General features: G+C 41.4%; 1 protein-coding gene across 2 annotated transcripts in view; it reads right to left on the reverse strand.

The window, feature by feature from the left end:
- Nucleotides 1-1,878: 1,878 nt before the first annotated feature.
- The window catches only part of LOC117821966 (DENN domain-containing protein 2D-like), a 33,238-nt gene continuing 18,574 nt past the window's right edge, over nucleotides 1,879-16,542 (reverse strand). For both annotated transcript variants that reach the window (XM_034696554.1, XM_034696555.1), the window contains 13 exons: nucleotides 13,885-13,932; nucleotides 13,372-13,464; nucleotides 9,176-9,351; nucleotides 8,551-8,663; nucleotides 8,391-8,460; nucleotides 8,218-8,295; nucleotides 6,677-6,817; nucleotides 4,573-4,721; nucleotides 3,882-4,053; nucleotides 3,743-3,793; nucleotides 3,579-3,660; nucleotides 2,264-2,509; nucleotides 1,879-2,187 (listed from right to left, as the gene is read on the reverse strand). In XM_034696554.1, coding sequence (XP_034552445.1) covers nucleotides 2,120-2,187; nucleotides 2,264-2,509; nucleotides 3,579-3,660; nucleotides 3,743-3,793; nucleotides 3,882-4,053; nucleotides 4,573-4,721; nucleotides 6,677-6,817; nucleotides 8,218-8,295; nucleotides 8,391-8,460; nucleotides 8,551-8,663; nucleotides 9,176-9,351; nucleotides 13,372-13,464; nucleotides 13,885-13,932 — 1,487 coding nt within the window. In that variant the 3' untranslated portion in view covers nucleotides 1,879-2,119. The remainder of the gene's footprint in view (nucleotides 2,188-2,263; nucleotides 2,510-3,578; nucleotides 3,661-3,742; nucleotides 3,794-3,881; nucleotides 4,054-4,572; nucleotides 4,722-6,676; nucleotides 6,818-8,217; nucleotides 8,296-8,390; nucleotides 8,461-8,550; nucleotides 8,664-9,175; nucleotides 9,352-13,371; nucleotides 13,465-13,884; nucleotides 13,933-16,542) is intronic.

The raw sequence follows: 16,542 nt of genomic DNA on the forward strand, positions 1-16,542 counted from the left end.
TTCCACAGTTTAGGGACAACTGCCGAGAAGGCACGGCCACCCTTGGTTTTCAGCCTGGTCTTAGGGACCACAAGAAGCTGCTGTCCTGTAGACCTCAAAGACCTTGCAGGTGTGTCGCCTTGCAGGAGGTCGGTGAGTTATAAGTTCATTCTTAACTTATAACACATAAAACAGCAGTTTGTAGTTGGACTTAAATATATAATATTTCTCTGGACAGTGTCAAGTGAGCATTACCATCATTTTCACACCCATTAAGAAGGACTCTCAGTATTAAATGATCACAAGTCTCAGAGGTAGATAGGTTGTGAATACTTTAAATAATAATGCTCAGCCTCACATTGAATCCAGCATGTCATGGACCCAAATTAATCAGTCATAAAAACCTCCTTTAGTCTCATGACTGCTGGGAGGTGGTCTTTAAATGTATATATAGTTATTGCATTACCATCGAGCCCACTCTGGCTGCATTAACTTGGGTTGTATCATGTATTTTATATCCTTCACTTTAACTATCAGGTGATCAGGTAGTTGAGTATATGTAGGTGTGTCTCCTAACTGGTTCATGTCTGATGAAGGGAAATGGTCTGAAAAGTTAATTAAGGAGATGTTTTTGATGAGTTTGCAATGTAGCAGCTTCTGATGTGCAAACCGTATCTCACCTTTATATGTTTGTTGCACCAAGGATTTTAGGATTTGGATGTGCATGATGCCACATCTGTTTTGCTTAAATAGTAAGCGCAGAGAGTAAATTATAGATTGGTAATCACCATATGTATTCAGATATTTTCAGTTGTTTTGTTTATCTTGCCTATTTTTTCTGTCTTTCATTTATTTTTTATCTTATATTTTCAGATGTTTTATATTTCAGTATTTCCATAAAATATTTCATTTTATATTATTATTGTCATTATTTTATTATTGCCTCTGTAAAGCACTTTGAATTGCTGTGAATGAATGGTGCTTTATGAATAAACTTGCTTTCCCTAACATGAACTTTAAACCAGACGTGAAAAGATTCTCAAAGAAATGAACTATAGAAATGAAATCCAGCATCTGCGAATCCATAGAAGAATAAGAGCATGAAAGGTCACATTTCAGAGGTACGCAGAAAAAACTTCACCCAAGACTACATCAACATCTCAGTTGTCTCTAAGCTCTTCTCTGCTTTATGTTATCTGACCGAACAGATCCCTGTCAGTGGGAGAGAAACAAGATTTGCGTAATTTTGTACATTTAAGAATAGTTGTGCATGAGTCTCAAAATGTTAAAACTGCATGGGATTTTAGTGGATATGCATGACAGGTGTGGTGAATACAGAGTAAATGTGCAACTCAGTGGCATCTGTCGAGTGTTGGGACCTGAAGAATTTGAAGTTGCCTAAGTTCATTTTGACGCTGCAGGTGAACAGATTCTCTTATTCTTTATAGTTTGGTAATTAATACAAACAGCTGCACGGTGGTGCAGTGGGTAGCACTGGTGCCTCACAGCTACAAGGTTCCTGGTTCGAATCCCCGGCCGGGCAGGTGCCTTTCTATGTGGACTTTGCATGTTCTTTGCGTGGGTTCTCTCCGGGTACTCCGGAAAAAAACATGCTCACCAGGTTGATTGATCACTCTAAATTTCCTGTAGGTGTGAGTGTGTGCGAGAATGGTTGTCTGTCTCTCTGTGTTAGCCCTGTGATGGGTTGGCCACCTGCCCAGAGTGTACCCTGCCTTCCGCCTGAAGCCAGCTGGGATAGGCTCCAGCCCCCCCGTGACCCCTAAAGTCAAGATAATGGATGCATGGAAGTAATACAAACATTAGAGACCTTCAATGCTCTACCAGATTTTGGGGAAAGGAAGGAAACCAGGAAAATAAAAACCAGAGACTGCAGGCACGTTGACTTTAAAAAACTAGTCTTTATTTGAAATGATTTCCTGCTCGTCAGCGACAGACCGTGGCCGACACGTGGAGCTGAAGTCTCTCGTTCTGCCAGTGTTTCACAGAGTAGCAGCGACATAGCCGTACAGTAATTCACACATTAATTATTTAAAACCAACATAAAAACACACAGTGCAACATTCACATCTTCTCCTATGTACTCCTCTATTTACACACACTCAGGCTCCCACGCTCGCAGCTAGTGTTTCCTCATCTTCTCCTTCTTCTTCTTCTCCTGGTACTCAAGGATCTTTGTATGAAATATTCCTGCAGGACAGAGAACACGAGAGTCACACCTCTGACTCGGATCAGTGTGTTTAGTTAATGTTTTCACAGTGCTCACCTTGCTGCGGTCCAGGCTGCTGCTGCTCCACATCCTGGATGAACAGATCGAACATCTGCGTCTGGATGAACTTCTTCACAAAGTGTCGGGTGGTCTTGGACTCGATGGCCTTGTAGAAACTCCGCTTCTGAAACACGCCCGGCTGCCCTTTGTGACTGTATTTCACGTACGAGGCGTAGTGGCCGACTGTTCTCACGAAGAAATGCAGGAAGGCTTCTGACACCACCCGGTTCAGTTCCTCCACCGCTGAGAGGGAGGACAGAAACATCAAATCACCTTTCAGAGAATCAGGTCGCAGATGATGTGTTAACTCTTTTTGTGATAGCACCAGTGTCAACTAACCAGACCCCCCTTAAACCTGGACCAAAAACCCAGTGCCTGTCAGTCCGTAACTAGGGCAAAGCTTTATATTTATCCCAAGATCTGGGAGCAAGCTCTTTGTTTTGCATTGAAAAACTTCTGCAGATGTTGCCTGCAATTCTTGCTCATCATTTCTGCTCTTTCTACTCAGGTTGCCTGTGCACGATGCAACAATTGCTGGAGACACTAAAGTAAAACCTGTAAGCAAGAGGCTGGAAGCACGGAACTGTCACCTGATAAACAAAATGTCTACCTCCAGTTAAAAAAAGAAGTTGATCTTCTTTTATAGATCATGAAACCACCAAAAACTCCTCACTGGAGCTTTAATTTCTCTCTTTAATGTAGCATAAAATTGTTGCTGATAAAATATTTTCCTCACAGCCCTGCAACTTGGGTTATTTTGCAAGTACTCTGAAATATATCACTCAATAAGTTAAATAAGTCACCACTAGCCGACTACACAAACCTTTGGTCAGTCAGCCCAAAAAATGAAGGAATACTCCAAAGGAAAAGCTTCAATTTTTATTTTTATTAATCACACTCCTTTAATATCACCTTCAATCTGGATTAAAACGAGACACCAGCCTTGACTTGCAGCAGTGAAGCTTCCCTGAATCAGAGAGAGTGTGTACCTTTTTGCACAAATGACACAAATGATCATTCAATGTGCATTAACACGTGTGTTTGCATGGACTGAGATGACTTCTTTAAAAGTAGGATGCTGTTTTAACCCTCAATAAGAAGTCCCAAGGATGCACTCAGGCTCAGTGTCTCTCTCTCTTAATTTGGTGACATCTTTCCACAGCAGTTTGGCTCCAGCTGATTTAACTTGACTCTGTACTCATTTAAAAACACAGCTGAAGGTTTGAGACCAAACAACAGTGAAGATAAAACTGTATTTCTCTTCGTGTTGGATATGCTTCCATAGTGCCTGTGTTTCAGTCGGGTCACTCACTTGATGCTTTTTGTCTGAGACTGAGCGCCTCCAGAATCTCAGCTTGCAGCTTCGGAGGCAGGATCGAGCTCTCATCACCAACCTAAAGAAGAACAAATCAACACAAAGGTTACATTTGTTCAAGTGGGACTCTTCCATAAACAATGTGTGGACTGAACACTTACAGACTTGATGAAGGTCGTCTCCTTCTCCTCAGACAGGTCGACCACCAGCAGCTGTTCAAAGAGAAAAGATAAACCATGAATGGTACTCATAAAGAAAAGTGCTTTCAAAGACATGTTGTTGTGTTTCATGATGACTCACGTCCTCCTGATCAGTGACCTGGTCCAGCAGCCGTTTCTGGACTCCAAGCAGGTAGGGCGTGGGCGCCATCACCACGTCAATCAGGATCTCAGGTACGATGGAGATGAGCGTGTGCTGCCAGGTGAATGGGTACAGCAGCGCTGCCACAGCGTGGATGATCTGAGATAACGTGCTGCGGGGACACAAACAAAGCTCACATCAGAGACGATCAAGTTTAGTTGTTAGACAGACATCTGCTGAGACCGAGTTGGAGAGAGGGATAGAGGGAGATGAAGAGAGAGATGGACAGAGACAGTCCACTTTAATTAGATGTATCAATGCGTACATACATCATCCCCTAAACATTTTTCAGTCTAGCTCCTTACACGTCAGGATTTCTGCTTTGATTTGTAACAGCAATAAGAAAATAACAATTCAACTGATTTATCAGACTTTTTAATAAACATCTGATTTGATTTAAGGAAGAAAACAAAGGAGACTTGGCTTTAAGGAAGCTTTTAAGGAAGTTTTAGTTCCTTAAATCTTCCGTCTCCTTCCAGTGAGGTTCCCCTGCCTCCATCAGGTGGAGCTGACACACAATTATCAAGTTTGAGTTTATTTTTCTTCCAGCGGAGTTGAACAGAACTGAAGAACTGGTTTGTTTTCACTGCTGTCAATTAATTGAAAAGAGTGCACATGTGAGCCGTCATACCCAAGTTCATCCGCGATAAAGACGATCCGTCTCTCCAGGACGGCGGCGGCGAACACCAGCAGCACCTCCTCATCTGTCAGGCAGCTGAACAGCGTGCCAAAGTTCACGTGCTCGAGCCAGGAGTCCAACGGCCGAGTTAGACTGATGATCTGATGGAGAGATGAACAAACGCGTCAACAACAAATCCAGCATCATCAATCATCCCACAGCTCCAACAACAAGAGCATCTGAGTGGTGTTTACTGAAGGAGGGAGGAGATAAAGGAAAGTTTCAGAGCTTTATGGTTTATTTATTTCTCTTTACATGATTTGTGACCTCATTTCAAACTCTGACTTTGCTGCAGTCTCCAGAGAACTTAACTTTTGTACTTTTGTTCACTGTAAGCGTGAAGAGTTGAGTAACTGTGAGCTGTTGAAACACAGCGGGCAGCCTGATGGGAGAAGTGTCGTGTTTCTGCTCTCAGGTAAAGGTGAAGTAATGCAGGACATGCTCAGACACAACCCCACACAAACACACCCACCTGCAGGATCTCACTGTGTCAGGGCCTGGATCTTCCACAGGGCGACTTCTCTAAAAGCAATATGCACTTGTTTTCTGTAAAGTCACAAATGAAGAAGTCTGCTGCAGTTTTTGGGCTCCTTTCTTAAGTTTAACTGCTAATCTGAGCATGCTCCTATCTCAATCCTCTACTCCTTCAATAAATGTGAAAGTGCTTTAATGAAAACTTTCAAAATCCTGAGCAGATTTCTTCCATGTGTAGATCAAATGTGGCACCGATCAGCATCGACATGATGTTCTTAAAAGTGGATGTTTTAGCAGGAAAAATGTGCCAGTGTGAGGATGAGAGTGACTCCGACAAGAACTAAACTGTGATGGCTATAGATGACTGGGTCAGAGCGTCTCTGCAGCCCCTGTGGTGAGTTCCATAGAGAGGGCTTTCTGTGTTTATGCATCAAAACTGGGAAAACTCTGCCTCAGGACATTTAAACTACATGGTCTCTCTGGGTTTTTAAAGTAAACTTAAGACTTATCTATTCAATCTGGCTTTTAATTTGGAGTAATTTATTCTAAGCCCTGGACTGCATAAATATTATTATTATTATTATTATTATTATTATTATTATTATTATTATTATTATTATTATTATTAATAAGACCAGTCAGGGTGTCCATGCTGACCCCTGTCCACCACTGAAAGCTCCTACAATCCACATATGAGCATCAGACCTGGACCACAGGTCCACAGATGAGCTGGACCACCAAGTGTGATCCATGGAGGCTTCACTTCACAACTTCAGGACTACTAATGTCTCAGATACCACAGCACACCTTCAGAGGTCTAGAGGGGCCCAGGTCTCAGCAGTGGTCTCTAGTTGCAGGTGGTCATAATGTTATGGCTGATCAGGATATGTGCTGTTGAATGATCTCTTCATCTCCAGCCCTCTTTGTTTTATATCTTTATATACTTTATATCTAAAAAGTGACAAGCAGCTGAGGCTGAGTCTCTGACAGCTACCTCCTGATTGGTGGAACCCCTGATTACATTAACAGACTTCATGCACAGATCCCTTCAAATCAGCCTGACACAGTGAAATCACAGCTTGTGAATCTGATCTTTAGTATAAATGAACACGGTGAAGCAGCAGGTTCTGACTCAGCTTTATATCTTAGTTTTCAGTGATAAGACTTCCTCTGAATAAATAATTATCAGCTCTTCTGAGTGGGGACTTTTCACTTGTGATAATAAGTTTTCCTGTCCACAGTAAAGACTTCCAGTATATCTACTTAATGTTTTCCTCCCATGTCACTAAACCTGCTCATGCTTCCTTGATGTGGCCTGGCTGGAGTCCAGCTGACTGATGATTCCTCCTGAGCTCATTGTTTCAGACAGGCTGAATCTTTGACATACTTAGATCCTCTTTACAGATTAGAAAGGAAAACTTTAGAGGACTTTTAAATCTTAGCTCATGGAGAACATCTGTTTGTTTATTTGTACCAGTCATCTTTCAGTGATGAAGTTACATTCTGAGATTTTAGTGAATGACGTTGTAAGAACGATGCTATCACAGAGGTTCAGGATGTGAAAATAAAAGCCTGCTCTGACCTCAGTGCCCGACTCAGGAATGAAGCTCTTAATCTCCACTGTGTTCCCTGGAGCTGGGAATGGAGCCTCCCTCAGCTTCTGCATGAATGGGTAGACCATGGCCGTGGAGATCTGCCGCCGCTTCTCCACCTCGTCGAATATCTGCAAACACATGCACGCAGGAGGAAATGCAGGGGCAGGAGAACACACAGGAGAGCACAAAGGAGAACACAGTCAGGATACGAAATCATTACAACACTCATTCTGTAGGAATCATCAAACTTTATAAAGAAACAGGACAAAGCTTATTAAAAATATGCTAAATGTTCTTTAAAAAATGCACCATAATAAAATCCTTCCTGAAGTTTTGTGCAGAAGTGGTTATTTTTTTGCGTTTAACGTAGTGCCGTAAACACGATGGAGCCCCTGAAGTTATGTTAGGTGATGTCTTTTTATTTCTATTTTATATATATATTTTATTTCTAACTTTTTTTGTTTTCTTAACTTATACACACACATACACAATATACACAAAAAATAACAAAGGCAGATAGTCCTCAGTTGCCAACAACCTACAAAAAGGAAGGCCGCCCCTCCTTCCAAAAGATTCCTGGGTCTAACAGAGATTAGTTACTTAAAAAACAAAAAGATTGCAAACAGAAAACAAACAAAGACTACACACACACAATAAAAGACGGGACAGTACCATAGACCTCTGCATGAGCTTCATATTTTAAGACCAGAAGTTGACGCTAGGATGTTACATTAATAGTTAGGAGAAAAAATAATATATATACAAAAAGTAAATTGAGTGGGATACAGCCAGAAGAAATGCAGAATGTAAAACCTCTGATATGTTTAATAACTCCAGAGAAAGTGAGCTCTGTCCTCAGTTGGACGGGTCTAATTCAGGGCAGGAATCAAAAGAAAGATCTTCACGTTCTGCAAACAGCTTGACGATGCCTGAAGAAGATCTGAGTGTGAAAAATTGCTCGTTCAGTTAAAGATGTGTCCACCTTCGGCACAATTTGCAGCTCTTTTAAAAAAAATCCTGTCTTCAGTTTGACTTCTGATCCAGCACATGAAAATAATCTTTCCTGCATGTGTGAACCTTCACTGTGTTTTGTCACATGTTTAATCCAGATAATAACTCATTCACTGCCACGTCTTCCTCTCTCTGACCTTCAGGCTGTGTTCAGAGTCAGTGACACATCACTAAACACTCAGAGGCACCTGATACAGGTGTGTCCCCTAGTCACCAAACAATAAGAGGCGGGGCGCTGTGACACTTATTGTTCTCCTTATGCTACCTCGGAGCTTTCTCATGCACACATACGTCTATAAATGCACTCTTTATTTGGTGAGTCTCGTCGGTCCAGTAAAGAGGCTGACAGGCGTAAATCACAGGTATGACTCTATATGTGGAAACATGCTCAACCAGGTAAGCACTGAATGACTGATGACTGAATGACTGCATTTGTTGGAGCCGTAAACCGTAAACAATTCCTTTTTGAAAAGAAGCAAAGCTAGCTTTAGTAAAATGAAGAAGCGGAGAGACTCACCTTAGAGAAGAGGCCGAAACAAGCGAGCGAGCTGATGATGCAGTAAGCCTCGGGAGGTCGAGCTCCTTTCCCTCCAGGCTGCACGTAAGAGATGATAAGAGGAGAGAAGAAGACTTTAGAAAACTACCTCCTCACTGACGACATATTAAGACACGTTCAGTCTGCACACTGACCAGTAACCTCCTGCAGTATCCGTTTCTCCTGCTGCCGTCGATCTCAGTCAGAACAAAAGAGAACGTCTCACTGGAAACACAAAGCAGAAGAAAACAGTGAACATAATACTGAGACACAGGACTGAAGGTGATTAAAGATATGTAACAGGAGCAGGCGTACCTGTGGTATTCTGTCAGAGGAGCCCAGTTGATGCCCTCGGGGAAACAAAAGAGCGTGATTGCCTTCAGCGTCTTCTCCTCTTCCTCCTTCTGATATCTCGCCATCCCGTCTTTCTGAAAGGAAACAAACATACACTTATTTTAGACAGGTAAAGCTCACTGAGTACCAGTATGCTTCTTCTCTGCCATAGAAATTTGATAGAGAGTGAAATCGCTGCAGGTGACAATTTCACTGTGATGAAAACTCGAAAGGAAAAGAATGGAGAACTGGTTCCAGCTACTTCCAGTTGTGGACATCATTTTCCTTTACGCTTGTTGGTTCTCTTATCGATGCCTTCCACTAAGTACCTCCTTGCAAAACAATGACACCACGCATCACGAGAGGCAGTCAGCGTGAACAACAACCGAAGAGTTGAGGAGGTCATTGTGGTGGACAGGAAAGCGGGCGAAAGCTATGCTAACAGCTCAGCGTGTGATGCAGCACAGCATTACATATCAGGAGTGCCGTGTGTTTGATACTCTACCAAGTGCCAACCCATTGAAGTCAACGGATTTACACTTAACTGTGCTCACCTCTGTACCCGTCAGAGAATGCAGCGTTACTTTGTCTTCCTGCTTAGACTGACCTTTGGAAACTGGTAGGTGATCTGAGGTTCGTAGTTGCTGCCACCCTTGGTCTTCTTGAGGCTGACAACCACCAGGTACTCGAAGAAGTACTGACCGCTGGCGTACTTGTGCTGTCGTGAGGCATTGTCCTCCACTGCGGGGCCTGGAGGCTCAGCAGGCTCAGAGTCTTTGACCTCTGCACGGGAACAAGAACAGGGTTAGCACTCTGCATGACATGGAGACGTTTACAGGTGTCTGACAGAGACAAGGCTTTAAACATGGATGGGACATGATTTTTGAATTTTACACTAAATTGCCCGTAGGTGCGAGTGTATTCGTGAATGGTTGTCTGTCTTTCAGTGTTTGCCCTGTGATGGGTTGGCAACCTGTCCAGGGTGTACCCATGCCTTCCGCCCAAAGTCAGCTGGGATTGGCTCCAGCCCCCCGTGACCCCAAACAGGATAAGCGGTCAAGATAATGGATGGATGGATGAAAGTACTATTTTCATCAGTGCCTGGTTGTAATACAGTATTCCCGCCAGACGGTGGCTATAGAGCGTCTGAAAGCTGTTTGCTGACCGCATTAAATACCAGAAGAAGAAGAAGAATGCTAACTGCATTTAAAAGCAAAAGAAAACATGATCAACAGTCTCTGGAAATACATGTGTAGTGGTGTGAGATTAAGGCTGTATTCGAAAACAACTACTATACTAGCAGTACGTACTGATTTGGCCAAAATTCATTATGTAGAATGTAGTATGTGAACAAGAGCAAAATCTGCAGTATGCCAAAACTATGTCGTACTGATTGGGGGAAATTTCTCTGCATGCATCGGACCAGTCTCCCTTGCATATTGTTTCCCACAATGCACAGCGCTAACGTTACGCTTTTTCTTTTTTTTGACGGGGGCTCTCAGTTTTAAGGTGCTGTGAAAATTTTGAAAATCCGTATTATCCACTTCTTAGCTTTTTAAATCACAAGTGATGCTAAAGAAGGTGTTTTGCTATCAGCTTGGCCGTTGTTTACTTCCACAACGCCTGACCCAGCATACTGCAGAACAGATCCAACAGAGCAGTTATTCTACATACTACCTTCAAACACAGTATGCAGTACATACTGCATTCTGCATTTGTAGGTAGTATGTAGCAGGCGGTTTTGAAAACAGCCTCAGAAATGGAGAACACTGCAGAGACTGAGCTCGGCTGTAAAATGTAAACATACATGCCACGCTGCTGCGTCACAGAAACGCCGACATAGAGATTGAGACAGACGCTGATAGTGCTCACTCTTCGTAGCACCTCCTCCCGCTCGATTACGAATAATCGCCGAAAAGATACCAGTGATTATGGAATAGTATTTTGGCTTGAAACGCCCATCCCTAACAGGAAACAAACAGAACTTTTTAAAGGTGTCTTGAAGGAAAAGATGTTTTTTCAATCTTTTAACTGAACTTGCACAGCAGCCTTTAAGTTTGAGTGTATCTGCAGGTGCTATAATTACAAGGGCAGGGATTTGGTTGGAATATTAAATATAAAAGCATGAAATCAATGCATTCTCATCCAGAAAGTTCAGGCTTCTCTATAAAGATGTGAAAAAGGCCCATATTTCTGATGTTTAGGACTAAAAATGTGGCAATTTGTCGTCTCTTTTTGTCTCTTTACTTAGTTATTTTTTGGCAGCGTCTCTGACAAATGTTTGCCTTCAGTCGTGACCTCCTTCTACAGTCTGTCCTATTGGCTCTCCTTCTCCGTCCAGAGTCCATTCTCCAGCCCATCTCCTTCCCTGAATACCGGCCTGCTCATGTGTCTCTGCTGAATTCCTCCTCTTTGTCTCAGATAAAAGAGCGGCAGAGAGGAGCTCTCAGTCCTCAGCTTGGCTGCCTCCGGTCTCTGTGTGTTTAAGTTTCCTGGTGCATCTTCTTCCTCACAGTCATGAATAAATATTTAAAGTTGGCACATGTTCAGCTTGATAATCATTAGGTTGAGCTTGCTTCACAAAGAGTGAAGGTATGCAGAGATTATAAGCTGAACCTGAAGAACCGGTTTCTCTGAGTTGAATCTTTCTGGCAGCTGAGTGACAGTCTGAGTAAAAACACGACGGTTAAATGCTCGCTGGAATGACTGTTTTTACTCAAAGATGTTAAACACAGTTCTTTAGATTTTACATGCTGACAGCGGTGTGTGTGTGTGTGTGTGTGTGTGTGTGTGTGTGTGTGTGTGTGTGTGTGTGTGTGTGTGTGTGTGTGTGTGTGTGTGTGTGCGTGCGTGTGTGAGCTGGGAACACATTTACAATGCGTCTTTGTGTTTTACAGAAGATGTCTGTGGATGTCAAACAAGAACAGTTAGCACTGCACAGAGTTGTTCAGTTGATTAAATAAAGTTCAGGAAGATATTTTTGGGTCATCATTCTGGGAAAATTTCCACTGCAGGTGTTTGTTGACTTAAAGTCCGATCTCTATTTACAGATTCCGTATAAAAAAACAGAATCTGGGACTGGACTTTGGTTCGAGAGGTGATCTTGTTTCTGTTTGGGAACATTTGTAGTTCAAGTAGTCGTAGTGTCAGCAGGCTTTGGTGTCCACAGGGAAAACAGTCTGTATGGAGAGCAAAAGCAGGAGGGACACACCATTGGTGGCAGAGTTTACGGTAGAGCGAAGTGCGAGGTGTTTTCTTGCAGCATTATTTGAGCAAACTTGACAGCCTGACAGCATTCAGGTCACTGGTTTCTCTGTGCCACTATGTTGATCATTAAATGTGATGTGTGGTGTTTAGGTAAAAGTGAAAATCCGGCAGTTCAATGCACTATTGGGAACATATACTGGAATGTAAAAGTGTAGACGATCTCTCTTTTTTAGAAGTATATCAAGGGGAAAAAAACTAAAACGTCTTATATTTGGACCAAAATGATCATTTTCTTTAATTGACCATTTTTCCTCTGAACATTTCAGCCGATTTTATCTTTATTTGCTGGACAACCACTAGTGTAACTGGCAAAAACTGGCTGCAGGACAAACAGACTATATGGAGAGCAAAAGCAGGAGGAACTCCATCCAACATAATGACATCCCAGCTCCCATCGGCGGCAGATGGATACAAATGGTTAGATACTGGCTGACTCCTCACAGATTTACATTACATGCAGAAATCAATGAATGATGACATCATATTTTAAAACACTCTAGAGTCGAAGCCTGCAGGTTGATGCTGGGAGGTGTCGGGGCTGAAAGCTTGAGCGCAGCACTGGTGCAGGACAGCAGAGGCCGGAAATCCTGCAGCTTAAATAGACCGCCTGATCGGGAGGATATTTTGTCAGGTGCTCATGATGCATGGTGAATGTGAAAGTAGTGCAGCTCGAGTTGCCTGCCTGAACCAGCTCACATAGGTCAAGAGCAGCTAACAATCTATATCGATCATATTATTTAAAGCAACAAGTTGTCTTGATGGAGCATTGCTTAGCCAATCAGTATTAAGATTTCCTGACTTTCTTGAATGCACCAGGAATGATAGATCCCACCTCTTTTTGACTTTTGACTATTTTGCATCATGATATTGTTATTTCAGCAATTTTAAGACCCGTTAAATACAAGAAAATCACAAGAACATCAGTTTCTGTTTCAGGTTCATACCGCTGAAGGAAGCCAGAGTGAAGCCTCGGTGGAAGTTATTGTTCAAAGTGAAACTGAGACTCTCCACAAACTGATGAACAAGCACTACTCCAGGGTATGAAATGCCCCAAAAATGTACCACAGACATATCTGGAGGCCGATTTCACTTCTCTTTCATTTCATTCACACGGTCGCTCCACTTCATTCAGTGCCTATGTCTCGAGTATCTCTCTGTCCTCCTTCAGCTGTGCCCCATGTAAACGTGCCCTACACTTTAACTAGCTTGAGATGTCACAAACAGTCATTCATCCAGTGCTACTTGTGGCATGGCCACCAGAAGCCATGTTGGCCCACACTGTGCGTAAGGACTGTTCAGTACCTGTGCACAGAAGCTGTTTTAAGCCTCCAATCATTATAATCAGATGACATCAGTAGCTACGTAACCCATAATCACAACGACTCCAAACAACAGGCGTTATCTTTCCCACTGATTGTTTTCTGTGTGGGACTTTCTGGTCGGACAGGAACAGGGAAACAGAAAGAGGAAGGGCTGTCGTTACAGACACAGTGAATCGTTTTTGTTTTTGATGTGGTTTCATGATGCAACACTCACTATCTCTTTTTCCTCTGCGGAACGACGACCACATGGCGCCTAACCTCTTGAGCGCCCCCGGTTCTTCATCTTCATCTTCACCTGAGGGGGGGTCTGCAAAAACAAGCACCTGATCAACACTGAAACAATCATAAAAAACAACAAATTCTCCTTGACACTGAAGAACTGAGGAGTATCTGGGATGATTTGACCTCTGATGGCACCTGTACACTCAGAAATATGTGACTGTGTGAATTTTTTAAAATATTTTTATGAGGTTTCATTTATTTGAACAACATCTCTCCATGCTGAAGAAGAAAATACAAAATTAAAAGCTTCACAGAGGAACAAACCGAGAGGAACCTGAAACAGAAATTGATAACAAAAGACTTACTCCAAAGCAAAAAAAAAAGATTTCAAAATTGAGGTTTTCATATCCTTAAAAAACAAGAGCTTTCCGTCTTGATAGCTACAGTCAGCATTTTAGTGTTTCAAGGTGAAACCAGCGACCATCACTCAGGCTGCGTTACTTACTGTGTTTTCCAGTGACATCAGAGATGAGGTGACCTTTGGGCTGCTCACCTGGAAGACACACAGAAACATTTGGTGGTTAAACGGTGCCAACACTTCTTCCTTCTCTGAGAGACATTAACCCTTTCTTCACTTTACGTCAGTGGTTCCTAAAGTGGGGGCTGGGAGCCCTTTGGGGGTTGCGTGACACTGATAGAGGGGTCGCAAAATGACTTCCAAATAAGTAAATTATTAAAACTGCGTATTTCATCCATTATTGTAAGATATACAAGGATGTCTATTTTTGTCTCTTTACTAAAAGCTTTGTGTTTTTTGTGCTGTATTAAGTAATCAAGAGTGTATTATTGTTTTTCAGGGGGTATCACTGGAGGAATTTTATAATTGTATCTCTTTTTAAAATATATTTATATATATATGTTTTTTTTTATTGTTTTTACCTTTTGCTCTTTTGTTTTGAGCTTATTTTTAAAGAGATTTTGTTCTTTGTCCAGCAGTATCTGTGGAAGAATCTTTTTATTTTATTTTATTTTAATATCTTTTTATATATATATATTATATCAGATTTTTGGATTGTTAAATTGTTTATTTTCGTTTTTTTTTGTGTTATACTAATTAATCAAAATATTTGTATTACTTTTCAGGCAGTATCACTGGAATCATTTTATAATCTTTAGTTTTCTTTTCTTTTTTCTTATTTTTTATATATATTATTATATTTTAAATAAATGATGTTTTCATGGTTCAATCTTTTAACTTTTGTTTTTTTGTGTTTTATAATTTTTTTTTTTCATTTGTATATATTTTAGATGTAGGATTTTTTAAATTGTTTTTATCTTTTATCTTTTTTGTGTTGTACTAATTAATCAAGAGATTTTTATTCTGGCAGTATCACTGGAACCATTTTATAATTGCATGTTATTGCAATTATTGTATTATTTTAATATATTTTATGTATCTGATTTTTGATCGTTTTAATATTTTATCCTTTGTTTTTTTATAGTTCTTTTGTGCGTGTCTCCGTCTGTTTTTGGATAAGCCTGCTGCCTGAGCAATGTTTGACCACCTTGAGACACAGTGGGGGTCAACTGGCTTTAGGTGGTCCCTTACTATATAGCAACCTTGACCATTAGTGAGTGAATGTGGTGTGAATGGATGAATGTGGCGAGTAGTGTGAATGCGAGTTGTCAGAAAGCCTAGAAAAGCGCTATATAAGTACAAGTCCATTTACCATTTACTTATTTTTGGGGTCATGGGCTGGAAAGCTTGGGAGTCCCTGCTTGAAGTTATTTTAGACAACATTCATTTAATTTACTGTTTTCATTAATCCATTTTTTTTACCTCAGAGGAATCAAAAGGCGAGCAAGTGAAGTTGGATTTGTGAGTTTTCTTCAAATGTGCGTCATGAATGAATGGATGTGCAGTGCAACAGATGCAACACTGGACTGAAAGGACTGTTTCAAAGTCGATTTGTATTTCTAAGGAATTTCACCCAGAACCACTCTCGTCATAGATTTAACCCCTTATGGACAAACTGGAAACACAGCTATGCTCGACTTGTGGCTCTGCGCCAAAGATGCATCCTGAGTTAGCCGTTAGAAGAACAGCATGCAAAGGCTTTCCAAAGAGTTTGCTCCTCGTGCAAGAGTCAACTAAAGACTTTTAGCTGACAGTGAACAACTTCAATCAGGGGACATAGACCTTTCAACTACTAATTCAAACACAGAAAAAATACATTTAAAAAGTGCATTCTCATCTTTGTAAAGACACAAACACTGATGTCTGAATGTTTTGCAACAACAACAAAATGTTTTGCAACTCCGATCTTCCCTGATAATCCTGGAGGTCTGCTGAATCATCCCTTTACATCAGACTCTGAGGGGAGGATTTTACACTGGTGCTGCATTCAGGTAAAGTGGGAAAAAACAGCATTCAACAGGAAAATCTGTCAACCTCTTCTTTAAGACTGAAAGCTAAACATTACAGGGGCCACCAATAATTCACCTCAGACTTTTGCCTCTAACTACTTAAAGGGAAAGTTTGGTGGTGGATGATTCTCTAAAACAAAACTGAAAGTGAGAGAGAATCCAGGGTTGGCTGGGAACTTGGGGAACTTTAGTGTGATATGAAGTGAAGGTGAGTCACAGCTGCTCAGACAAAAGCCCTAACACATTTGATTCTCAGTAAAGGGGTCTGAGTAATCTCAGTGAATCTTGGCAAGAAGAATACTCAAAGGTTAAACTGAATTTCAACTGTTGGAATGAAGATAATTATAGCGACTTAGAAACATCTACAGGTCTCTACTTCAGGGCTCATTTTGTAAAATCAGCAGTCATATTAGTGTTGAAAAGTCAGTTTGACTTTCCCAAGCCTGTTTCAACCAAAGGAACAGTCTCTTTTGGTGTTGTTTTAAGGGTTGAATCTGGATAAGAAAGATCCTGATTTCGGAAAGCCACATTTTTAATCCAAGATTAGGTTAATCCAGCTCTTCATAGATAAACTGGACTGGACCAACCTGATCCAGATACAGACTTTAGGAGAATCCTGAATCCAGATTACCAATGCTGCAAATGGGACTGTGGCGTGTGGTACAAACTTTGTCCACAGGGGGCGCCAAAATCCACATCAGCTAAACAATCCACTGTGAAGCTTTAGTTACAGGTT

The sequence above is a fragment of the Notolabrus celidotus genome, chromosome 11 (assembly GCF_009762535.1).
Source record: "Notolabrus celidotus isolate fNotCel1 chromosome 11, fNotCel1.pri, whole genome shotgun sequence".
NCBI lineage: Eukaryota > Metazoa > Chordata > Actinopteri > Labriformes > Labridae > Notolabrus > Notolabrus celidotus.